General features: G+C 41.9%; 1 protein-coding gene across 2 annotated transcripts in view; it reads right to left on the bottom strand.

The window, feature by feature from the left end:
* The window catches only part of thada (THADA armadillo repeat containing), a 380,305-nt gene that overhangs the window by 323,312 nt on the left and 29,657 nt on the right, over positions 1 to 27,336 (bottom strand). For both annotated transcript variants that reach the window (XM_043695686.2, XM_087991280.1), the window contains exons 11-16: positions 24,672 to 24,826; positions 21,536 to 21,691; positions 21,292 to 21,420; positions 10,604 to 10,727; positions 7,274 to 7,425; positions 3,232 to 3,472 (exon numbers count right to left, since the gene is read on the bottom strand). In XM_043695686.2, the coding sequence (XP_043551621.2) occupies positions 3,232 to 3,472; positions 7,274 to 7,425; positions 10,604 to 10,727; positions 21,292 to 21,420; positions 21,536 to 21,691; positions 24,672 to 24,826 (957 nt within the window). The remainder of the gene's footprint in view (positions 1 to 3,231; positions 3,473 to 7,273; positions 7,426 to 10,603; positions 10,728 to 21,291; positions 21,421 to 21,535; positions 21,692 to 24,671; positions 24,827 to 27,336) is intronic.

The following is a 27,336-nucleotide window of genomic DNA, read 5'->3' as shown; positions in this document are numbered from 1 at the left end:
ACTGTATGTCCATGGTGAAAATAAGGCGTTGGGGACCGGGGAAGCGAAAATCATGGAGCAGGTGGAGGGCATGGGTGGTGTCCCGAACGTAGGTGGGGAGTTCTTGGACTAAGGGGGACAGGTATGCAGAGATGAGTTCGGTGGGGCAGGAGCAGGTGGAGACAATGGGTCGGCCGGGGCAGTCAGGTTTGTGGATTTTGGGCAGGAGGTAGAAGCGGGAGGTGCGGGGTTGTGGGACTATGAGGTTGGAGGCGGTGGATGGGAGATCACCCGAGGTGATGAGGTTATGGACGGTCTGGGAGATGATGGTTTGGTGGTGGGGGGTGGGGTCCTGGTCAAGGGGGCAGTAGGAGGAGGTATCTGCGAGCTGGCGTTTGGCCTCAGCGGTGTAGAGGTCGGTGCGCCAAACTACTACCGCGCCTCCCTTGTCTGCTGGTTTGATAGTGAGGTTGGGGTTGCAACGGAGTGAGTGGAGGGCTGCGCGTTCCGAGGGTGAGAGGTTGGAGTGGGTGAGTGGGGTGGGGGAGTTCAGGTGGCGGTTAATATCGCGGCGGCAGTTGGCTATGAAGAGGTCGAGGGCAGGTAGGAGGCCAGCACGGGGTGTCCAGGTGGATGGGGTGTGTTGGAGGCGGGAGAAGGGGTCGTCAGAGGGTGGGCGGGAGTCTTGGTTAAAGAAGTAGGCACGGTGGCGAAGGCGGCGGAAGAATTGTTCGATGTCACGCCGCGTGTTGAATTCATTAATCCGGGAGCGTAGGGGAATGAAGGTGAGGCCACTGCTGAGGACTGATCTTTCATCCTCAGAGAGGGGTCGGTCTGGAGGGATGGTGAAAACACGGCAGGGCTGGGAGCTAGGACCTGGTGTGGGGCTGGAGGTGGGTGTGGGGGCAGGGTTAGGTCTGGGGGCGGGGACGGGGATCGGCGTGGGGGCGGGGTTGGGCGTGGTGACGGCGATAGACGAAGGGGTGGGGTTAGACGTGGTGACGGAAATAAGCGTGGGGGCATGGTTAGGCATGCAGTCGGAGATCGGCGAAGGGGCGGGGTTAGGCGAGGTGACGGAACTCGCCGGGGGGGCGGGGTTAGGCGTGGAGATCGGCGTGGGGGCGGAGACACATGCGCGTTCCGAGGGTGAGAGGTTGGAGTGGGTGAGTGGGGTGGGGGAGTTCAGGTGGCGGTTAATATCGCGGCGGCAGTTGGCTATGAAGAGACACATCTCTCATTCTTCTAAATTCTAATAAATGTTGGTTAAGCCTGTCCAACCTTTCCTCAAAAGGTAATATCTCCATTCCAGGTATCAATCAAGTCAACATTCTCTGAAATGCCTCTTTTGCATTTGCATTTATAATCCTTCTTAAATAGAGATCAAACCGATACACAGTATTCCAAATATGGCCTTCACGACATCATAGGCGATAGTAATAAAACACTATTTTTAGAATTTATTGCAAAGGGAAGGCATATAACAGCCATGTCTTCTTAATCACTTGCTGTATCTGTATACAAATGTTTGATTCATTTAGCAGGACACCCAACTCCCTCTATACATCAGACATCAACAATTCATTTAAATCATATAACATGTTCTTCTTACCGAAAGATGAATAAGTTCACATGTACACACATTATATTTCATCTACCAAAGTTTTGCCCACATATATCCCTTTACAAATTCTTTACATTCTCTTTATAACTTACCTTTTCTTTGCGTCATCAACAAATTTAGCTATCATACATTCAAACCTGCATGCAAGTATTTGAGATAAGTGACTGCAGCATTGATCCCGGTCACACTCCACTCAACATATCTTGCCAGCCTGAAACAATTTGTTAATACTTATACTGTTTCCTATCACCTATCAATTTTCTACCCATGTTGATACATTCCCCTCTACACCACATGTTCGTATTTTGCATAGTAACCTTTGATGTGGCACATTGCCGAATATCTTCCAGAAATCCAAAAACAGTAATTCCACAAGTTCCCCTTTATACACATTGTTTGTTACATCCTCAAATATGTCCAATAAATTGGTCTCCTTTTCAAAAAGCCATATGACTCTGCTTGAATTTTAAGTGCACTGTTTTTACCTCCTTAATAGGTCCAGTATTTTCTGTACAATAGATGTTAAGCAAACACGCCTTCACTTTTATCATTTCTTGAATAAAGGAACCTCATTTGCTATTTTCTACTTTTGTGGGATCTTTTAAAATCGGTGGAATTTTGAAAAATTAAAACCAATACATCAACAATCTCAGCAGCCACTTATTTTAAAACCCAAGGGTAAAGTCCATTAAGACCTGGGGACCTGTCAGCTTTCAGTTTTAATAATTTACTCAGTACCCTTTCACCCCTCAGTAAATGTACTTGTTTTAAAGTTCCTTGGGCTGTTTTGATTAGCTTAAAACATTAGTTTTAGATCCAACTTTCTCTCCCTCAACCAAATGTAAAATTTAATTACATTGTTATCACTGCTATGTAAAGGCACCTTAGCAATAACGTTATTAATTAATCCTACCTTGTTGTACATAATCCAGTTTAGCATATTCATTGTCCAGCTCCAGAACATATTGCCCAAGAAACTATCCTGAAAATACTCCATGAATTCATCATTCAAACTACTTTTACCAATTGACTTTTCCCATATACAGTAAATTAAAATCACCCATGATAGTCATCAGAGCTTTTTTACAAAATCCATTATTTCTGGTACCATGTCCTTTAAAATGCTTATTGTTAGGGAGCCTAGAAATTACTCTCTAAAGTGACTTGATACCTTGAAATTTCTTTCCTCACACAAGCTAATTTCATAACTTGATGTTCAGAACTAAGGTTATCTTTCTTTGGACAAATGTCATTCTTATTAAAAAAAAGCTACCCCTCCAAACCTTTCTTGGCTCCCCGTCCCTCTTAACATTACGCGATCCTGCATATTTGGGTCATATGAATGTACATACAGACTAGCTGCAGAGATAAGCCATTCAGCCCCTCAAGCCTATGTAAACATGATATATTTGATTTGAATTCTACATTCCATGTCACACCTGTAATCTTCCCATTGCCTTGGCTAATGAGAACCCAAGAATTTTTATTACAGATTAATTAATGAATTTAATTTAAATTTTCTCAGTGGCAGGATTGGATTTGTGCCTCTGCAGCATTAATCCATACAGCATGGCAGGGAGGGCAGAAGAGAAAACAAATTAAAATATATTAAATTGCAAATGAACACTAACCTTCTAAAACATTGGTTTCGAGTACTTCCTTATCTGTAGATTGCTTTCCACAAACCTTGCCGAGGTAATCAATCGGGTAACCAGTCTGCTGTTTCAAAGGGCAAGCACTTAAAGCTGGCATTAAGCCTTCTTGCTGTACCAGAAGAGACAGGAGGTATGAAGCAGTGATGCAATCATAAGGTTTGGTACTGGTTGACAGATCCAAAGCTGTCTGCAAAAGTGTTTGCAATTTTTCACTGTCCTGTAAGGTGAGATGCAGAGTAACAAGTAATAAACATTTCCAGGCAAAAGAAACAGCCATGTAAATCTGCCAAAAATACTTTAACACTTGCTCCAAATCTAAATTTCTTAACATATGCGTTATGGAACTGACATTGCTACATAGATAGACATGCCATTGTATAACGATGGGGTAAGCTTAAAAATGAAAAAAAAGAGACAAAGTCACTTAAAATTCCTGAGACTGAAATCAAAGACCTAAGAAAAGTGTAGGATAATATAGTTCACTGGCAGATCTTGTGAGCAGAACTTGCAATGTTTAAGTAGGAAGACATCATTCTAGTTATGTGTTACCCAAAAATCTGGAAAATGTGAACAATTTCACAAGATAGCATGAATGGATATCCACAACAAGGGTACATCTAAATACAGTACGTCTTCATATAATTCACTGAAAGTTCATCAAGGTTAAAACCAGGTAACTAAATAAAATAAAATACGGTAACTAACAATCCTGAAAGTTTACATTTATTCATCACTAGGAAGCAAGCCACAGAGCCATATTTGTTTTAAATTGGCTGATAGAATGTGGGGATATGACTTGACCCTAGCTGTCCTTCAGAAGATGGTAGCTGGTAGTGAGTTGCTTTCTTGATCCATTGCAATCTAGGGACTCAATGCCTTTAAGGAGGAAATTTCACCAAAGGACACAGAAGAAACTAAAATATATTTCCAAGTCAGGATGGAGAGCAGCTTGAAGCAGAACATGGCAGTGTACTTGCCGACCTGGTCCTTCGAGATAGTAGTGATCAATGCTCGAGATGGTTTGGAAGGTGCCATCCAAAGGAGCTTGACGAATTTCTGCAGTGCATCTTGTAAATGGTAAACACTGCTTCTACAGCATGTCAGTGATGAAGACATTGAATTCTGTAGATTTGGTGCCAATCAAGCGAGCTATTTTGTTCTGTATGGTATCAAACCTCTTGAGTCTTGTTGCGACTGAACTCATTCTGGTAAGTGGCGAGTATCCCATCACACACCTGATTTATGCCTTGTAAATGATGGACAAGTTTTTGGGGATTCAGAAGCCAAGGACAATATCGATCAAAACTAGAGACCCAGACAGACATCTGGCAACTATGGCAAGGACTGAATGACATCACAGGATCTAAAAAGAGACAGTGCAAGATAGCAGACGATGACACGTCCCTCCCAGATAGTCTCAACGCCTTCTCTGCTCACTTTGAGCAGACTTTCGAAGAGGTAACACCTATTCCGACAAGTCCTGACAAACCTTTCCCAACAATCACTGCATCAGAGGTCAGATTAATTTTCCTTTGTGTGAGTCCAATAAAAGCGATTGGACCAGACAAAGTACCAGGCTGTGCATTCAGAGCGTGTGCAGATCAACTGGCAGAGGTTTTCTCAGACATCTTCAACCTCTCTCTGCAGCAGGCAACTGTCTCTGCCTGTTTCAAGAGGGCCAACATCATCCCTGTGCCTAAGGCGGCTCATGCAGCATGTCTTAATGACTACTGCCCAGTGGCCCTAACTTCAGTGGTCATGAAGTGCTTTGAAAGGCTGGTCATGGCATTAATCCACTCCAGCATCCCCACTACTCCTGACCCAGTTCAATTTGCCTATCGAATCAACAGATCCATGTCAGATGTCATATCACTTGCCATTCACTCCTTCCTACAACATCTTGACACCAAGAACAGCTATATAAGAATCCTACTCACTGACTACAGTTCAGCCTTCAACACTATTATCCCCTCGAGACTGATTACTAAATTTAGTAATCTCAGACTAAGCCTCTCTGCAACTGGATCCTCAGTTTCCTGACCACAGGCCACAATCAGTGAAGACTGGGGACAATATTTCATCCTCACTAACACTCAACACTGGAGCCCCCCAGTAGTGCATACTCAGCCCCCTATTGTACTCGCTGTATACCCATGACTGCATCGCCAAATGCCAGACTAATGCCATTTACAAGTTCACTGATGACACCATTATAGCCGGTCGAATCTCAGTTGGTGAGGAAACAGACTACGGACGAGGGGGGGGTGGAAGACCTGGAAAAATGGTGCACTGAGAACAACATCGCTCTCCAAGGAATTCATCATTGACTTTCAGTGGGATGTTACTCATGACCCCCTACACATTAACAGCACAGAGTGAAATGAGTGGAGAGTGTCAAGCTCCTGAGAGTAGTCATCAACAACAAGCTTTCTTGGACTCTTCATGTGGATGTAAAGGCCCAACAACGTCTCTTCTTCCTCAGGCAGCTGAGGAAATTTGGCATGGATGTATCACTACCCGTATGGCAATTGTACCATTCAAGATTGGAGACGGTTACAGAGAGTGGTGAACTCGGCCCGGACAATCACAAAGACCAACCTCCCAACTGTTGAATCCATCTACCAGGCCCGCTGTCAAGGAAAGGCCGTCAGCATTTTCAAAGATCCATTCCACCCTGGCAATGCTTTTCTACAACCTCTACCATCAGGGAGAAGGTACAGAAGCCTGAACACACACACACCAGCCAGTTTTGAAACAGTTTCTATCCTACTGTTGTTAGAATACTGAAAGGACTGACAAACTCACTGTTTGTGACTGTTTACCTATTAATTACTTATCTATACTATTTAACTATGTGATCTGCCTGTATCGCTCGCAAGACAAAGCTTTTCACTGCCTCGGTATAGGTGACAATAAATTCAGTTCAAGAGTTACAGCCTTTGACCTGCTCTTGTAGACAGAGTTTGAGTATTAGAGTTGGAATCAAAGACAATAGGTGTTTTCAAGAAGGAAAACAATATAGTTCTTAGGGCTAACAACATCAAAAGATATTGGGGTGAAAGCAGAATAAATCAGCCACAATCATACCAAATAGTGAAGCAGGCTCAAAGGGCTTGAATGCCCTATTCTTGTCCTATTTTCTATACTTCGACACTGCGTCATTCCAAGCTTCTATAAAATACTGCACAGTGGTTACTTAAAAGGGTGGAGCACTGACAATCAACACAACAGTGTCAGAAAGCAGAGGCCGAATCTCTCATATATGCCAAATACAGAATGTCAGGAAAACTGGAGTGTTGTTTGTTGCTAATTGCCCGATAGACAGACAAACAGACAGACAGACACACACGCAGCAGCAGCAGAGTGCATGTGATAGGGCAAGGGCACAAGAGGGAAACAAATACTCAGACAGTGAGAGCAGCTGACAGAGACATAGACACTACTAACACACTCATGAGCAAATCATTTCCTCATTCTCACCTTTCCGAAATAGAAAGCAAATGATCTATTGAGAATCAGGACAAAAACATTTCATATCACCTCAAAATGGTTGTATGTGTATATGCAAAGGTTTTGTTTGCAACCAATTGCTCTTCGACTTGATGGACTGAATGGCTTCTATCTGCATTGTAGGGATTCCATGAACTTTGTGGAAAAAGCATTTTAAAATCTAAATATGTACTGAGTGTAATTAACAGGGTATGTTCTGAAATGCCCATTCCAGCAAAATCTGATCCAGTGTTTATTAGTAAGCATCCATTTAATCCAGTTTCCAATTCTTGTTGTTTATACAACTTGAAGCCAAGGCAGACACTCCCAAGTATTTTAACATTAAACACTGAGATGAGGCAGATATTCAAGAAGCAATATTTTTTATTATATGTACTTCATTAATATCTACAAAATATCAAAAAATATATTTCAAAAATCAAGAAATCTTAAAACAGAACGTGCTTTAAGAAATATAATTAGAAACTTAATGAACCATCACTAAATAATTGCCTCTCAAGAAGGTTACCTTTAATCCTAAAACTATAGGTGGAAGTTTCTTCAAAATGTCATAGGCTAGTAACTTCAATTCTTCAAAAGTGCTGCTCAAACACCCGAGTAAAGCATCAACATTGGCTGGCTGCAAGACATCAGTCATTTGCATCACTCTATAGGTCTGACCTGCAGAAAATGTTTTAAATAAAGTTACTGAATCCATCATCGGGACAGTGATTTTTTTTAAGTTAAAACAACTGCAAACTTTACAATATTGTGTATTTAAGTTTAATCCCCAATACGGCTAACAATGTACTTCTGGAGCCAGACTTCTAGACATTTCGAAACTGAAGTGCTGTGTTTTTTGAAGACAGAGGTGCAACAGTTTTGAAATCAAGCAACCACATTTGAAAAGAGGAAACCACTTCCAATATCTATTAGCATAGCAGCCAGGAAGAGAATTTAGATGGTTACGAGCTTAGTGAGAAGATGTTAAAGAACCTGTTCATGGAAAATTAACTTGGAAAGAATATGGGAAGATAAAAGATAATGCTGACAAAAATGCTAAAGTTCAGAGTTAGGGCAAGCAGATGAGATGAGGAGAGAGAAGCAAGACAGGCAGTTGAAACTGTCATCTCAAATTAGAAGCAATGAATTCCACAATTTCTTGACAATTGTTGAAAATTAAGTTAGGGCAGGCAGAAGAAAGGAGTACAAGGGAGATATGGTGGCACCAAAAGGAACAAGAGTTTATCCTTCTCTCCAAGATGATCCTGGATTAATGTAAGTTTTGGCAGGACAGTGAACTATAACAGCATGTTATATGGCAAAACAATAACAAAACCAGTTGTATACCAAATGACTATAACAAGAAAAAGGTAAAAACAATGACTGCAGATGCTGGAAACCAGATTCTGGATTAGTGGTGCTGGAAGAGCACAGCAGTTCAGGCAGCATCCAAGGAGCAGTAAAATTGACGTTTCGGGCAAAAACCCTTCATCAGGAATTCACATTAACCGCCTCAACTTCTCCACCCCTCTCACCCACTCCAACTTCTCACCCTCCACTCCCTCCGTTCCAACCCCAACCTCACTATCAAACCGGTAGACAAGGGAGGCACGGTAGTAGTTTGGCGCACCGACCTTTACACCGCTGAGGCTAAACGCCAGCTCGCGGACACCTCCTCCTACTGCCCCCTTGACCATGACCCCATCTCCCAGACCATCTATAACCTCATCTCCCAGACCATCCACCGCCTCCAACCTTATACTCGCACAACCCCGCACCGTCCGTTTCTACCTCCTGCCCAAAATCCACAAACCTGACTACCCCGGCCGACCCATTGTCTCAGCCTGCTCCTGCCCCACTGAACTCATCTCTGCATACCTCAACATGGTTCTGTACCCCTTAGTCCAAGAACTCCCCACCTACGTTCGGGACACCACCCACGCCCTCCACCTCCTCCATGATTTTCGCTTCCCCGTTCCCCAACGCCTTATCTTCACCGTAGACATCCAGTCCCTGTACACCTCCATCCCCCATCACGAAGGACTCCGCTTCTTCCTTTCCCGCCGCACCCTCCTTCGACTGACTGAACTGGTCCTCACCCTGAACAACTTCTCTTTCCAATCCTCCCACTTCCTCCAAACCAAAGGAGTAGCCATGGGCACTCGCATGAGCCCCAGCTATGCCTGCCTCTTCGTAGGATATGTGGAACAGTCCATCTTCCGCAGCTACACTGGCACCACCCCCCACCTTTTTCTCCGCTACATCGATGACTGTATCGGCGCTGCCTCGTGCTCCCACGAGGAGGTTGAACAGTTCATCCACTTTACCAACAACTTCCACTCCGACCTCAAATTCACCTGGACTGTCTCAGACTCCTCCATCCCCTTCCTCGACCTTTCCATTTCTATCTCGGGCGACCGAATCAACACAGACAACATTTACTATAAACCGACTGACTCCCACAGACATCTAAACTACACCTCCTCCCACCCTGCCCCTTGTAAAAACGCCATCCCATATTCCCAATTCCTTTGTCTCCGCTGCATCTGCTCCCAGGAGGACCAATTCCAATACCGTACAACCCAGATGGCCTCCTTCTTCAAAGACCGCAAATTCCCCCCAGACGTGATCGACGATGCCCTCCACCGCATCTCCTCCACTTCTCGCTCCTCTGCCCTTGAGCCCCACCCCTCCAACCGCCACCAGGACAGAACCCCACTGGTCCTCACCTACCATTCCACCAATCTCCATGTACAGCGTATCATCCGCCATCATTTCTGCCACCTCCAAACGGACCCCACCACAGGGATATATTTCCCTCCCCTCCCCGCGTTCCGAAAAGACCACTCCCTCCATGACTCCCTCGTCAGGTCCACACCCCCCACCAACCCAACTCCACTCCCGGCACCTTCCCCTGCAACCGCAAGAAATGCTAAACTTGCGCCCACACCTCCCCCCTTATTTCCCTCCAAGGCCCCAAGGGATCCTTCCATATCCGCCACAAATTCACCTGCACCTCCACACACATCATTTATTGCATCCGCTGCACCCGATGTGGCCTCCTCTATATTGGGGAGACAGGCCGCCTACTTGCCGAACGTTTTAGAGAACACCTCTGGGACACCCGGACCAACCAAGCCAACCAGCCCGTGGCTCAACACTTCAACTCCCCCTCCCACTCCACCAAGGACATGCAGGTCCTTGGACTCCTCCGTCGCCAGACCATAGCAACACGACGGTCGGAGGAAGAGTGCCTCATCTTCCACCTAGGAACCCTCCAACCACAGGGGATGAACTCAGATTTCTCCAGTTTCCTCATTTCCTCTCCCCCCACCTGGTCTCAGTCAAATCCATCAAACTCAGCACCGCCTTCCTAACCTGCAATCTTCTTCCTGACCTCTCCGCCCCCACCCCGGCCTATCACCCTCACCTTGACCTCCTTCCACCTATCGCATTTCCAACGCCCCTCCCCCAAGTCCCTCCTCCCTAACTTTTATCTTAGCCTGCTAGACACACTTTCCTCATTCCAGAAGAAGGGCTTATGCCCAAAACGTCGATTTTCCTGCTCCTTGGATGCTGCCTGACCTGCTGCGCTTTTCCAGCAACACATTTTCAGTTATAACAAGAAAAAGCCATACAAGGACAAAACCTGGAACAGGAGAGTGCAAATATCAAAAACGTGGGACATAACATTGATGGTTACAGTACCACTTCAGAAAATTGGAGGAGGCAAGGTCAAAAGGCAGTGCAGTTGTGTTTAAGAAAGTGCAGCTCTAAATATCATGAAACATGCATTTTAGCTAGGGGACTCAGGATCCTGGACCCACAAGCATACAATTAAAATTATCTAACTTACCCTCCAAATTTTCAAAAACCTCAGCAATTATTCCTAAGAGACTCAAGGCAATGAATTTCCTAGGAAATGAAGCACCTGGAAACAGAGCTTGTAATAGTGTGCCACATATCCAGACCATAAAATCCTGGAAAATAAAAATGAAAGGCATCATTATCGAAATTACTGCTCCTACATTTCAATTGCAATATGCTTTTTGTTTCAGTACTTTAAAAAAAATGCTGCAACATCAGCTGCAGCACATCTAATTCTAGGAGAAAATGAGGACTGCAGATGCTGGACATCAGAGTCAAGATTAGAGTGTGCTGGAAAAGCACAGCAGTTCAGGCAGCATCCAAGGAGCAGGAAAATGGACGTTTCGGGCAAAAGCCCTTCATCAGCAATGAAGCAGGGTGGAGATATAAATGGGAGGGGGTGGGGATGGAGAGAAGATAGCTAAGTGTGCAATAGGTAGATGGAGGTGGGGATGAAGGTGATAGGTCAGAGAGGAAGGTGGAGCAGATAGGAGGGAAGGAAGATTGGTAGGTACGACAGGTCATGAGGATAGTGCGAGCTGGCAGGTTGGAACTGGGGTAAGGTGGGAGGAAATGAGGAAACTGGTGAAGTCCACATTGATGCCCTGGGGTTGAAGTGCACTGAAACGGAAGATGAGGCATTCTCCCTCCAAGCGTCAGGTGGTGAGGGAGTGGCAGAGGAGGAGGCTCGGGACCTACATGTTCTTGGCAGAGTGGGAGGGGGAGTTGAAATGTTCGGCCACAGGGCAATGGAGTTGATTGGTGCAGGTGTCCCGGAGATGTTCCCTAAAGCGCTCTGAGAGAAGGCGTCTGGTCTCCCCAATGGAGTACTGTGTACAAGTACTGGACTAGGAAAAGGATGTTAATGCAGTGGGTGCAGTCCAGAGAAGGGTGACGAGACTAACCCTTGGAATAAGGAGATTGCCTTTTGAAGAAAGCCTACACAGGCTGGCTCTATATCACCCTTGAATTTAGAAGAGTCAGAGGTGACTTAATTGAAAAATTACAAGATCCTGAGGAGACATGACTTCCAAAATGTAAAAAGGCTTTTTCCTCTTCTGGGAGAATCTAGAACTAGGGGGCATATTTCAATAAGTGTTGACTGTCTGTTGAATTCTCTTCCTCAAAAAGGTAGTAAATGCAGAACCTTTAAATATTTTCAACACAGAGGCAGACTTGATTATCAGTCCCTTGATTATCAAGGGACTGAATGATTATCAACAATGTTCAGGAATGCAGAGCTGAAGTTAAAATCAGATCACCCCTGATCTTGCTGAATGGCAGAGCAAGCTCAAAGGGCAGAGTCACTTATTTTCGTGCCACGTCCATATGACCACAGCTGATCTGACAATTCTCAACTCCACCTTCCTGACATCTCCCATAATCCTCAATTCCTTTACTGGTTAAGCATCAGTCTACCTCAGCCTTGAATGTGCTCACATGACTTTGCAGCTCTCTGGTAAAGAATTCCACAGATTTACTATGTCCAGAAAAGAAATTCCTTCTGATTTCCATCCTAACTGGACAAACCCTTACTTTAAGATTGTAGCTTCTGCTCTTAGATTCTCTAACAAGGAGAAATAACCTATCATGACCTATCCTCTTAAGTCATCTAAGAATCCTGTATGTTGCAATAAGGTTGCCCTTCATTCTTCTGAAGTCCAAAGAGTACAAACCCAACCTCTCCTGATAAGATCATTCCCCTATACCAAGGATCAGTTCAGTGAACTGCATCCAATGCCAGGAAACCTTTCCTTAGATAAGGGGACCAAAACTATTCACAGTACTCTGGGTGTTGTCTGATGCATGCCTTGTATAGTTTTAGCAAGATAACCCAATTTTAACAGTTAATTCTCATTGAAAAACTAACATTCATTTTCCCACCAAATTATCTGCTGAAGTTGGCTATTGTTTTGTGATTTACACATTATTCCCCTCAAACAACATTCGCTCTAAGCTCCTGCAAAAGGTGGACCATCAAAAATCGCAGCATTGACTTCCGGTTGGGAAGTCTCTGTTGGACATGGACCCTGGAGGTCTGCACAGAAGAAAAGTAGAGGTAATACTACTCCCAAATCTCGGTGCTATAGATTTCCACAGTCTTTCTCCATTGAACTTATATTCAGCTCATTTACTCTTCCTATCACATTTTTTGTTTAAACCCATTACATTGTATCTATAGTCGAGACAATTTCAAATTGTGGCATTCACAAGTGTATTTTTGAATAATTATAAAAAAAAAAGAAAGAACGAAAGAAAGAACGAAAGAAAGAACGAAAGAAAGAACGAAAGAAAGAAAGAACGAATGTGCCTGAGTATAGAGAGGTAGCATAAAGTAGTAGGCTGTTCAGACCCTTTAAGCCTCTGCCATCCAATAGGGCTTATCCGACATTCTTATGTCTACTTTCCTGCCTTTTCCCCACAACTCTGGATTCCCCTACTGATCATGAATCTATCTCAGCCTTAAATAGACACAAGGACTCTGCTCCCACAGCTCTGTGGCAAGGAGTTCCAAAGACACTCAACCCTCAGAAGGAATTCCTCCTCATCTCAGTCTCATATTGGCACCCCTTTATTCTGATACTATGCCTTTTAGTCCTGAACTCTCTCTTAAGGGGAAACATCCTCTCAATCCCCTTAAGAATGCTTCATGTTTCAATTAGATTACTTTTTTTTAAGATTAGATTACTTACAGTGTGGAAACAGGCCCTTTGGCCCAACAAGTCCACACCGACCCACCGAAGCGCAACCCACCCAGACCCATTCCCCTACATTTACCCCTTCACCTTACACTAAGGGCAATTTAGCATAACCAATTCACCCAACCTGCACATTTTTGGACTGTGGGAGGAAACTGGAGCACCCGGAGGAAACCCACGCAGACACGGGGAGAATCTGCAAACTCCACACAGACGCCTGAGGCGGGAATTGAACCCAGGTCTGGCACTGTAAGGCAGTAGTGCTAACCACTGTGCCACCGTACCTCTCCTAAATTCCAGTGACAAGAGTCTCAACATACTTAGCCTTTGCTGATAAATGTGACAAAGCTTTTTTTTTTAAAAAAACAAGACTGGGAAAAAAAAAAGCCAAGGACTGCACAGAGGTAGTAGATGACAGAGACTCAGAAGAGTCTGAAGGTGAAGGGTTTTAAGGCCAAGTTGATGATGGCCAACAGAGACTGCCTCAGCTAGAAGGCTTTCAAGTTTTAAAGAAAAGACTTGTACAGTGAAAGGGGTGCGGCCAGTTCACCGAGCTAAGCTTTTGTCTGGTCTGATTTCTTTTTAAAGCGGTATTATGTGAAGAAAGGCTGCTGGTCCCAAAGACGCAGGTCTCTGACTTCTATGGTGTAAGACCCTGTGTTTGATTTTACCTTTTGTGCCAAGGGGTATTTACAGGGATTGTTGCGAGTATTTGGAACAGCATCAAGTTGGGATAGTCTGTTGAGTTTTTGGACAGGATAAGTTACTTAGCATTCTGGTTTTTGTTGTTTGTGTTTCATTCAGTAATCTTGTAAATAAATTTTGTTTTTATTTAAAACTAAGTGGTTTGACCAGCTGATTCTCTCATGGAATACGAACTTTACGCCTGCTTAAAACAACTAGCAAAGTTAGGGTCTTGGCTACCTTCTTGAAATGTTTTGAGGGGTCTGGCCTGGTTCATAGATTGGGGGCTCATTGCGGGATTTGTTCTATAGTTCCAAACTGGGATTAGGTCTGTTGGACTTGAAGGCTGCAAGTGGTAGGGTGTTAATGTCTCTTGTTCTGGGTGTTGATTTTGGTTGGTTTAAACAGTGTTTGGGATAAGCAATGGCTATTTCAGTCACCAAGAATTTCCTGGGGGTGGAAGAAGTGACCTTGGGGGCTTTACAAAAGATGATTAAGACCAAGCTGCTGGAATTAGCAGACAAGCTGCAATTGGAACTGCCTTCTTCCATGAGGACAGGAGAGATAATTACTGCAGTAGCTCAGCATTTAAATTTGCTGGAAATAAAAAGTTTTTAGAGATGGCTAAAATTCAATTGCAAATGAAGAGGCAAAAGACAGGAAAATGCAATTAGGAGCGGGAGAAAGGGGAAAGGAAAGAGAGTTTGAATTCAGAAATTGGCACTTAGACCGGAGTTCAAAAATTCACTTCCTGAAGTAGTGAGAACTCATGTTGAAGAGCAGAGAGTTAAAATAGCAAGATTAGCATCTGAAATGGCTGATGATTCGGAGTTGGTACATTAAGCAAAGTTTGGCTTCCAGAAGTAATTTCAAATCAGTGAGGGATAGAAATTGGGGAAATAGAGAAATCCTTACGTGGAAAGGGAAAGGTAGATCTCGGCGATGATCATAAGGATAATTTACCACATGGTAAAAAGGAAACTCTTTAGGGGGCAGAGATTAGATTAGATTAGATTACTTAGTGTGGAAACAGGCCCTTCGGCCCAACAAGTCCACACCGCCCCGCTGAAGCGCAACCCACCCATACCCTTACGTTTACCCCTTACCTAACACTACGGGGAATTTAGCATGGCCAATTCACCTGACCTGCACACCTTTGGACTGTGGGAGCACCCGGAGGAAACCCACGCAGACACGGGGAGAACGTGCAAACTCCACACAGTTAGTTGCCTGAGGCGGGAATTGAACCCGGGTCTCTGGCGCTGTGAGGCAGCAGTGCTAACACTGTGCCACCGTGCCGCCCACAAAGGCTCTGGTGTTTTCATTGCAATAAAGAACACCTCAGGAAATCATAGTGTTGGTGGATTAGGAGAAGCACTGGGAAGTCAGATGTAGGAAAACAGGATAAGCTAGTGAATTTTGTTGGCATGATAACAGAAAGCAAAGTGGAGGCAAGAAAGCTGCACCAGGATGTACAAGCTGGTTGGAGGTTGGGTTAAGGAGAAAGTGTCAGATCTTCTTAAGCCATATACTTGCAAAGGTAAAGTTTATTCACATAGGCCAGAAGCAGCAAGTAAAAAGACTAAGAGACACCGGATCCTCTTAGTCTGTGACCCTGAAAATTGAGGTGGTATGTACTCTTGAAGGACTATTGCCAGAAAAGGTGCGAGTAACAGGAATTCACGGTGAGACAACAAGTGCAAATTATGTAAAGTGAGGTTACAGTGTCCAGTGAAGAGTGGAGAATTTGTGGTAGACGTACTGGACAAACTTTCAGCTCCAGGAATACAATCGGTCCTTGCTAATGATATAGCTGATTCACTGGTAGGAGTACTGCCTACTGTGGTTGAAAAGCCAGTGGAAACTCAAGCAACGGAACTATTGCAGGACACATATCCTGGAATGTTTCCTGACTGTATGGTAACGAGGTCACAAAGTCACAATTTGAAACACAAGAGATCAAAGAGTACAGATAAGAAAGTTGAAGTGGAATTAACAGAGACCCTGTTTGATCAGATGGTTGGCACAAACCAGGAGCAGATAGATGACACAGCAGACATTAGATGTCACAGATGAAAACTTAAAGCAACTGTATCAAAAGGCATACACGGAAAAGGAACCTGAATGTATCCCTGAATGTTATTATCTTAAAATGATGTCTTAATGAGGAAATGGAGACAATCACATCTTCACGCAGATGAGAAATTGGCAGAAGTTCATCAAATCATATTGTCAGTGGGGTATAGAAAGGAGGTGTTGAAAGTGGTGCATGAGCCACCACTTGGGAGTCATTTAGAAGTGAGGAAAACACAAGCTAAAATACAAAAACATTTCTGCTGGTCTGGACTGCACAAGGATGTAGCTGAATTTTGCCAGACATAATCAGACATGTCAGATCTGAGGCAAAATCACAGGCAATAATGAAACTCACACCTTTAACACCAATTCGTGCATTTGGGGAACCTTTCACAAGAATCTTAATTGATTTCATAGGTCCCCTACCTCAAACAAAAAAAGTGAGAATCAGTATTTGTTAAAAATAATGGATGTGTCGACCTGATTTCCAGAGTTATGCAATATCACAGCTCAAAGGATAGTAGAGGAGTTACTCAAATCTTTCACTAGATACAGATTACCAACAGAGATATAATTGTATCAAGAGTAAAACTTCACATCAAAATTATTCAATGAAGATATGGGCATCTTAGGAATAAAACAATTCAAATCTATTGCATACCATCCAGAATCACAGGGAGCACTAGAAACGTGGCATCAGACATTAAAGACCATGTTGAGGGCTTATAGTCAAGACTATTCAGATGATTGGGATAAGGGAATTCCGTTTGTGCTGTTTGTGATCAGTTACACCAAATGAATCTACCAAATTCAGTCCACTTGTATTAGTTTTGGGGCATGAAGTGGGAGGACTGTTAAAAACGATTAAGGAGAAACTGGCAAGTCAGAATTCAGAGATGACATATTTGGACTATGTGTCAAATTTTAGGGAACGATTAAATAGTGATGGGGAGTTGGCTAGGTCACTTTGAAAGCATCACAGCATACAATGAAACAGGAAGCAGACAAGAAATCAAAAATTCACAATTTTGCTATTGGGGATAAGGTTACTTCCAGTGATAAGTGAACCTTTAAAAGCAAGATTTAGTGGACCTTATCAAGTCAAAAGGAAATTGAGTGAGGTGAACTACTTGATAGGGACTTCAGACACAAAGAAATCTCAGAGTATGTTATGTGAATATGCTCAAAAGGTACTTTGACAGGCAAGGAAAGCAAGAGGAGAATGTGTTAGGGTTGCGCACAGAGTGAAGAACCAAGTTCAGAGGATTCTGGATTGGACATTCCTCAAATTAAATTGAAAAAATGGGATAAACTATTGAGTTACCTTCCAAAGGAAAACTGAAATGACCTGAAAGAGTTATTACTATCACATGGGGAGATATGTGAAAATAAGCTGGGAAATACAAACCTAATTATGCATGATGTAGATACAGGAGATGCTGTGCCAATTAAGCAAAATCATTATAGGCATAACCCTCTAAGGCTGGCACAGGTTCAAAAGCAGATTGAACACATGCTCCAAGAAAACAGAATTGGAGTGAGTTACAGTCACTGGAGCTCACCCATAATAATGGTGCCAAAATTAGATGATACCCAACAGTTACGTGTGGACTATCGTAAAGTCAATGCAGTTACAAAGACTGATGCATATCCGAATCCACGTTTGGAAGACTGTGTTGAGAAGGTGGGACAAGCGACTTATATTTCCACGTTGGACTTGCTCAGAGGATACTGGCAGGTACAATTTGTCAGAAAGTGCAAAGGCATTTTTGGCTTTCGTAATGCCAAATGGACCGTATCAATTTAAAGCCATGTCATTTGGCATGAAAAATGCACCAGCCACACTTCACAGACTAACCAATAATGTAATTGCAGGATTACCCAACTGTGTCGTATGTATTGATGATATGGCAATTTTTAGTCACACACGGAAGGCACATTTACAGCATTTATCAAACTTGTTCGATCAACTTCAGAAGGCAGGCTTGGTGATAAACCTGGCTAAAACTGAATTTGTCAAAGGTCGAGTAATTCGGGAGTTTCCCATACCATTAACAAATATGGTTCCTGAGATTGAGTGAACTTTATTGAAAATTTATACCAAACTTTAGCAGTGTGGATGCTCCACTCACTGAATTGCTAAAGAAAGGCAAGAGGTTTCAGTGGACAGTGGATAGTCAGAATGCATTTGACAGCCCGAAAGCTGTGTTAATCACTGCCTGGTATTAGCCACACCTAATTACGCAAAGCCATTTAAGGTGGCTATCAATGTGAGTGATATGGGTGTTGGTGCTGCGCTCTTGTAAGAAAACTATGAGAAGGTAGAAAAACCTATCGGATATTTCTCCAGGAGGTTGAACATTTATCAACAGAAATATTTAACGATTTCGACGGTTGAGAAGAAGATTTTGAGCTTGGTGTTGGCATTACAACATTTCAGTGTTTATGCTACCAGTAATATATATGAGACAATCATATACACGGATCATAACCCATTGAAGTCTGTGGAGAAATTTAAGAACAAAGATGCCAAACTGGTTAGAAGCTTGTTGTTACAGTCATTCAACTTGAAAATTGTGCATGTGGCAGAAAACGTGACTGCCAATGCAGTATTGGTACTGAAATGAGAAACGGAGGCGTTCAGTGGCAGGACTACAACAGACTGAAACAGAATGTAGTTTTGCATGTTTATAGTCAATGTAATGTATGTGCGTGTTTTTGAGTACTAACACAATTTTAAAGAGGTTTTAAAATGAAGCCATCATTGGGTATTCATGATTCTTTATTTAAAGGGTGTGTGTGTGTGTGTATGGGGGGGGGGGGGGGGGGGAGAAGAGGAGGAGTGAAAGACGTGTGACAAAGCTGTTCCTTTCACAAGGTTATGCAGTCCTTGGCTTTCCCCCCCCAGAGACATTGTCATTGTCAATGACACAAACTACAAAAAGGGTTTTAGGGCCAGGTTGATAACAGGGCCAGGTTGATAACAGGCAACAGAGATTGCCTCAGGCAGAAGGCTTTCAAATTTTAAAGAAAACACTTGTACAATGAAAGGGATGTGGCCAGTTCTCAGAATTCAACTTTTCTCTGGTTTGTTCCTTTCTTAGCAGTAGTGAGAGGAAAAAGGCTGGTGGACCAAAAGAAGCAGGTCCAGGCTGCTACACTCACTCTATCCTCTAAGACGTTGTGATTGATTTTACCTTTTGTGCCAAGGGGTGCTTTTGGCAATTATTGCAAGTATTTGGAACAGCATCGTCAAGTTGGCATAGACTGTTGGGTTTTCGGATAGGATAGGTAACTGAGTATTGTTTTTTGTTGTTTGTGTTTCATTCAGTGATCATAAATAAGTTTGGTTTTGTTTAAAACTAAGTGGTTTAACCAGCTGATTCTCTCCTGAAATATCCACAATACACCTGCTTAAAACAACTAGCAAAATTAGGGTCTGGGCTACCTTCTTGAAATGTTTTGTGGGGTCTGGGCTGGTCCATGACATAAGACACTCCCTCCATACCATACAGCATCTTAGTGAACCTTCTCTGAGCTGCTTCCAATGAATGATATCTTGCCCCGAATAAGGGGACCAAATTGCTCAAGGTACTCCAGTCTCACCAGCTTCTTGCACAGTTATAGTAAGAATTCTCTACTCTTGTCCTCCAAACCCCTTGAAATAAGAGCCAACATTCTGTTAGGCTTCCTGAACCTGTTTGCATCCTTGTGCTAGCTTTCTGTGTTTAAAGCACAAGTGCTTCCAAATCCTTTTGTGCTGCAGGTTTCTCCAGTTTTCCTCTATTTAAATGACAACTTGTTGATCTCCCTTCCAAAATGGACAACTTTACATTTTCTCACATTATACTCCATAACTTTTAACCTACTTTACTTAACCTATAAATACTCAATATAAACTATTTGTACCCCTCTCACAATTTGCGTTTATATCTATTCTGTGTCATCTGCAAATTTAGCTGCAGTACATTTGCTTCCTTCCTTCAAGACATTAATACATAGTGTAAACAGCTAACAAACTTTTGTGATTTGTTAAATGCCTTCTGGAGGTCCATTTATTGGTTCTCCTCTATCCACTATATTTGAGAGTTCCTCAAGTAACTGTAATATACCATTGAACCCCTGCAGTGTGAAAACAGGCCATTTGGCCCAACAAGGCTGAGGGGTGACCTTACAAAGGTTTGCAAAATTATGAGGGGCATGGATAGGGTAAATAGACGAAGTCTTTTCCCTGGGGTGGGGGAGTCCAGAACTAGAGGACATAGGTTTAGGGTGAGAGGGGAAAAGATATAAAAGGGACCTAGGGGCAACTTTTTCCACGCAGAGAGGGTGGTACATGTATGGAATGAGCTGCCAGAGGAAGTGGTGGAGGCTGGTACAATTGCAACATTTAAGAGGCATTTAGATGAATAGGAAGGGTTTGGAGGGATCTGGGCCAGGTGCTGGCAGGTGGGACTAGATTGGGTTGGGATATCTGGTCAGCATGGACGGGTTGAACCATGTTGTACATCTCTAGGACTCTAAGTCCACACTGACCCTCCGAAGACTAACCCACCCAGACTAAAGCACCTAACCCCACACATCCCTGAACACGATGGCAATTAAGTATGGCCAATTCACCTAACCTGCACATCTTTGAATCGTGGGAGGAAACCGGAGCACCCGGAGGAAACCCTCCCAGACACAGGGAGAATGTCTGTGTGGAGATTGCACAGTTACCCGAGGCTTGAATCGAACCTGGGTCCCTGGTTCAGTGAGGCAGCAGTGTTAACTACTGGGCCAATATGCCGGTGTCAGATATGATTTCCCATTCAATGAAACCTTGCTGACTCTGCTAGATTAGATTCCAAAACATGCTATTAAGGCATTCCTTAATACGGGATTCCAACAACAGATGTTTGGCTAATTGGCCTATATTTACTTGTTCTCTACTTCCCTCTCTTTTTTTGAATAGGCAGTTTTCCAATCCTCTAGTACTTTTCCAGAGTCTAGAAATTTTTGGAAAATTACCTATTTACCTAGTTTTGGGAAAAAAACTAGAGACACTAGGTGAATTGCTCCTACAGCAGGCCAGCACAGAAAAGACAGGTCAAGTAATCTCCTATTGCATTTTTTGATTCTATGAATTACACATTATGTACATCCCATCTTCGTTATACATAAAATAAGTCATTTAATTATATATGCCACTGAAATGTTGAATGAAATCATTTTGAACCTTGTATTGTTGGAGCTGAATTTCTGCATGCTGAGACTTTGGGTTTTTTTCACACAGGGCATTCTTCTGCTTAGTAGGCTGAGTTTGCTTATAAAGCACTTGGGAACTGTCCCGCAGCCTGGAGAAAAGCTATGTAGAAAATTGAAAAGATATGGTCAATATCAAAAGCAATCTAAACACAATTTTAAATTCCTCTGGTTATGCTAGAAATAATAACCAAATCAATTCAAAAACATTGGCCCACCTTTTTCATTAACCATACGATCTGCTGCCTCATTGCAGGTGACTGACTGTTCATGTTATATGGAAGGAAATACTTGATTAAAGCTATTTCTTGTTGTGAAAGAGCTTCTGTACTGCAGTGTGTCTCACATATCAAACCCAACGCGTCTAAACTGACCTGCAATAAACAAAAGATTCGGCTTTTTTAAGCTTTTCTCAATGTTTTCATTTTACACAGTTTTCCCCTATCTTGCAAATACTGTACTATCTATACCTATGTGACCACTCATCAGGAAAAATCCTGAATTGTCAATTGTCCTGGTCTAGACCAGCACTTCATGCTTGTACTGCTATAATAAAAAAAAAATGAGTAATAAGAACCCAGCAGCAATCAATCATTCACTGCCCTTCTCAAAATGAGCATTTCATCAAATAAACAGAGCAGTCTAGTCAAGATATGTTATTCATTGTTCAATTTTGAGCCTGAATACAATTTACACATTTCCACAGTGTAACCAAAGGAAACGCTTCTCAATTGAGAACCATTATTCAGTTCAAAGGCAAACCCTTATATCCAATAACAATATTACATAGGAATCACAACAATGTAAATAATTCATTGTATGTTCAGCTTTATGGATGTTTTAAAGCTGGGTGATTCAGAAATTGAAATGCCACAAAACAAAATACAGAACAAAATCAATTATCCGAACGAGACAGGCGCGGAGTATTTTGTTTGGATTACTGCTCCAATAGTAAACAAGGAAGCCATAGTGAATAGAATTACGCCAAAATTTTTATTTCATTCAATTGATAAAATGTGTACAAACACTGGACATTGCTTACAAATTCATAATATTTTACAAATAAAATCACTTTTTGTGTTAGAGTTTGACTGAAGTCTGAAATGTTTTGCTGATATTTTCCTCGGTTTATCCTGTCCTCAACAGCAGCCAGCATCTCTGTTCAGTATTGTCCCATCGTCCAGACTAACCAAATGTTGTCCTTCCCTCCCCACCAACAAGTCCTTAGAGAGAGCGAGAGCGAGAGCGGCACAAAGGGGGAACACGAGAGAGGGGGAAGGTTTTCTCACTATCTTCAGTTTCCATCCTCTCATCAATTTTCTTTTAGGGGGGTAATGTCTTCCTCGTGTTTCCTCCCAAGTTTTCCTTCTGTTTATTTTCATATGTGCTAACTCACTGCGATTTGCTCTCCACCATCAAAAAATAGTTACATTAAATTTTCTTGTCAGCTGCAAGATATTGAACTACTTTTTGTTTGGGGAAAAAAAAGTCTTCATGGGATAACGGGAGGAAAAAGCAACGGAAATGAAAAGTGCGAGCACATTTTTTGACTTAACTCTCCAGAGAATGAGCTGAGGAAATAAACTGTTGGGTTTGCAAAATGGAGCAAGTCAATGTTGAGATGGAATCTTGCTGTTACAGTGCATAGCTCCGGCTTGCACGCATGTTCTTGTGGGTTCAGTCACAAACCTTCGTCCTTGGAGAGAATAAGTTTTAGAGAGCCTTTTTATAAAAAAAGTGTAAGACTTAACTCTAACATCATGTCTCGAGTATATATTTGAAGTTAATTATTTATTAAAGCATGTTTGCATCTATATTCCTGTTCAAATTCATAAAGTGATGCATTAAATGGATGTAGAGTAGAATTTTCCCAACTCAACTGAAATACATGAAAAGGGACCTGAAGACCTTGTTCGGATAATCTGAAATTTGGAAAGTTGATGTTCAGGTAGCCAAAGTTGTTCAATATAAAGAAATATTTTTAAAATGCTCTGTGCATAAACATATATCCATTTCACACAAGACAGCATTAAATTCTAATTATCAATCTCAGTATTCTAAACACAACCACTGATAGTTCCTTAAAGGGACATCAGTTTAAGGACTCCCCAGATCTCAAGCTCCAGGAAGGAAAATGGGAAAGATATAAAAGGGACCTAAGGGGCAATATTTTCACGGAGAGTGTAGTGCGTGTATGGAATGAGCTGCCAGAGGAAGTGATGGAGGCTGGTACAATTACAACATTTAAAAAGACATCAGGATGGGTGTATGAATAGGAAGGGGTCAGAGGGATATGGGCCAAATGCTGGCAAATGGGACTAGATGAGATTAGGATACCTGATCGGCATGGACGAGTTGGACCGAAGGGTCTGTTTCCTTGCTGTACATCTCTATGACTCTAAGTGCACAACATGCACAGAGACTTATTATGCTTTAAAATTTCCAAAGCAATGAGATTCAGCTCATATGGAGCTGCTGCCTACCTAATAACCAGTACAACTCCTCTCCTCAAAGTAACAGACCTAACTCAAGTCCAAAGAATTTAGGTGAAAACAAGCAATTGCTAATGCTTAGGGATCCAAAACATTCCTTGATCTCGATGTGTGAAATTTAACTTATTGAAACTGCCCAATTTACCAGCACAGAGTACTAGCAAATGCAATGATTTGCAGGGTTACCTGGTGAAAATTGTTCAAGAACATTTTGTATGACGTAAAACAAACTTTCAATACAAAGTTTTAATCACTTAAGATCAAAAAAAACAAAACGGATCAACTCCCATTTTATGATATCTTCATACATCCGGAATCTCTACTTGTACTCTTTATGAAGGGATATTGAATGAGTTAAGTGGGGGATACAAAATACAAAACTTTAGGGTATATATTATCTTTTGGCAGAGATGAACCCATTATTCATTGCTCAAAATGAATAGAACAGATACTCAAATCCTATTTAGTCACTGTCCCAAACAAGTGAACAATTTAATAGAATTCAACTGATCAGTTACAGGGGGAAGGCTCCAACCTAAATCACACTGTTCCTCACTTGAAACTTGAAATAATGGAGTAACATCCTAAGGTTTCACACTTTGCACTCAACTGGAGATGGAACGGAAGTTAATGGAGTCAATAGTGTCATGCTTCATTCATCTTTTGGGAGCGAAAAGGAACTTGTTTGTCCTGATCAGTCGTAGTTCCCAGCAGTGCTTTCCAAGACCATTTTGTATTCATGAATTTCAGGAACATTAAAGTGAAGGTTCATTATAAATTTAGAATCACGTGCAGAGAACAACAATTTAACTTAAGTTCACAGATCACAATTTAAGAACCTATTTAATACTGCTGTACATACCTGTTCATGTTTATGAACTAAAGCCTGCTTTATCAGGCTAATGGGTATCAGTTCATCCCACGCAGATTCCTCAGCAGTGCCCAACAGTCCTTGAGCTCTAGCTGCTCTCAAGCAGGTCATGAGTGCTCCAAGAGCACCTCGATTGTTGAAAGGACCTAATTCAAGCAAAACAGATTCTAGAGCATCAGAAAAGGTTAAACAACCTAAATATTGAAATATATTTCACCAAATCACTCACTCATCAGCACACTAACTTAATGAAAGCAAATTCTTATATGTCAGTGGTTTTCAGTCAGCAAAATAATACACAAATTGTACAATTTCAATTGGAAAAGAGAAAAGAGCTGCACTTATACCGCCCTGCCCAAGGTGCCAAATGGCTCTATCCCAAAGATCCTGCAGGATGAAAGAATAGCCAATATTTATATGATAACTAAACATTGATTTAAATGATGCAACAAACTGGAGAGAATAAAAATATTGGAAAGACAGTGCAGAAATAAGTTCAATACTGACTTGTTACAAATATAAAGATCTCACATATTCCAATATGAGAATCTGTCATTTACAAATGGTACATCTTTATAAAATTTTACAATTTGATTTTTAAAGCAGGTCAATCAGGATCAATTTGCCAACTAACTTACATCTTTCTGCCAATTGCTGTGATTGTTTTAAATTTGATATTCCAGTGTGTCATGATGAGTGCAAGACAAAAATAGTGAAGTCTCCCTTTTCAGCAATTCAAAAGAAGTTCACTTTTAAGATAAGAAACACAATACAATCCAAAAATATAAGCATCAGTGACATATTATAGCTATCCAATCACACTAAATGCTTGAACCAGGTTCGCTAGTTTGAATTAACATACAACTTTCAGAGAAGGCATTTTAAAACTGTGAAGTGACAGTTCTCTACTGCCATGTTAAATTGAGCGAATAATCAATTACCTTTATCTTAATGACTCTTATTATTATTTATTTCTTATTCTATATTTGACCTTACTATTTGAAATGACCCAGCTGTGCAGAAATTTCCAACTAGAGTTTTCACACTTGTGTTGATATTGTATTTTTGAGGGAAGGCTGAGACATTCTAATGTTACACCTCCACATCTGAGGACGGAGGAAATTTACAGGAAAAAAGACTAAGTAAAGTTCAGTTATTTTTCTTTAAGTGACACTCAGTGACAATACAATGTACACAGCAAAATGTAGAACAGCACTAACATAATAAAAAAGCTCCATAATTGGAAGTTATAAAGAATATTTCTGTATTAATTTGTTTTGTTCATTTCCTGATGAAAAGTAGCAAGAAACAGAAAAAATGTCCCACACCAATAATTCTCTATCATCAATTGCAATCGCAAAGTAACTGTCTTAGTAATTAGGCCTTTCATGCTCTGCTCTTAATAATTTGAAAACTTTCAATAGCTCTGCAATCAACCAGGTCTAATCATCTTCTGTCAAGTTATGGTTTTAACAACGAGAAAAAAGAACTATTGCATTGACATTCAAAACGTTATTGCAAGATAGACAACTCCACATCAAATGCTATACTATATATGAAAATTTTTATTAAAGTGCATAAATAAACTCTTCAAACCTGCCCCAACACTTAATAGGTCACAACTGATTTGTTTGTTTACCAAATCAATATTTCCATCTATCCCCAACAACTGGTGATCCCCGTCTAATAAGAATTTACCTACAGCCATTTTAAAAATGGCCCTATCTCCACTGCCTTCTAACATAAAAGTTTAAAGACACACAATCCTCAAAGAAATTCTCATCTCAGTCCTGAGAAGTCATTCTCATGTTAAACAATACCCCCTTCTAGACTGACCTATATACTGATTTGCACCATCTTCACAACACAATTTCCTGTCTATCATTACGTCATCTAAAAATTCAACCAAGTCTTCACTGCTCTTTATCCAAGTAATTGATATAAACTGTGCAACGTTGACAGTCAGAACAGGACCCAACCGTCACATCCTACAAGTCTGAAAAGGACCTATTTATGCAAGCTTCGTTTTCTGCCAGCTGGCCAGTCAAGCAAACTTCTATCCATGCTAAAATGTTACCTCCTTTCCTACGGACTCCAATTTACACAATAACCTTTTAGATGACGAAGATGGCAAAGGAGTAGCATGCTCCAACCAGAGCTCCTCTGCTCCTTAGGTTTATTTCTCATTTCCTTCTTTTCCCCCCATTTTTTGGTATTCACCTTCACCATGGCAAGTCCCGGGCTGGTCCCTCGGCGGCTCGTGGCGGGTCCTGGCCTGGTCCCTCGGGGGTCTTGATGGTGTCTTGGTTCGGCATGCAAGTATATCCTGCATGTCCCCAAGGCACCAGGGGAGATCAGCGAGGCGGCAGCTTCAGCAGCAGCGATGGTAACTGCAACAGCAGCAAGTATAGACAGTGGAGGTCTCCCGGAGAGCAAGATAAATGGAGGACTCAAAGACTGTTGAACTTTTAACTTATTCTTTCATTTTCCCAGTTAAAACTATGAAAGACTTTAATCTTAACTATTATCTTTATTTTTCTACTTATTCTGTGAAATAATGCTTAACTTTTTCACTCTCGTTTCTCTTACTATTTTGCACATGTATGGTCATATTATACACTTTTCACTATACTCTTGTACTTAAGTAGTTGTGACC

Source organism: Chiloscyllium plagiosum, unplaced genomic scaffold (assembly GCF_037043375.1).
Source record: "Chiloscyllium plagiosum isolate Xiang-an unplaced genomic scaffold, Cpla_swu_hap1 HiC_scaffold_10, whole genome shotgun sequence".
NCBI lineage: Eukaryota > Metazoa > Chordata > Chondrichthyes > Orectolobiformes > Hemiscylliidae > Chiloscyllium > Chiloscyllium plagiosum.
Note: the sequence above shows the minus strand (reverse complement) of the source record. Positions and strands in the feature narration are given on the sequence as shown.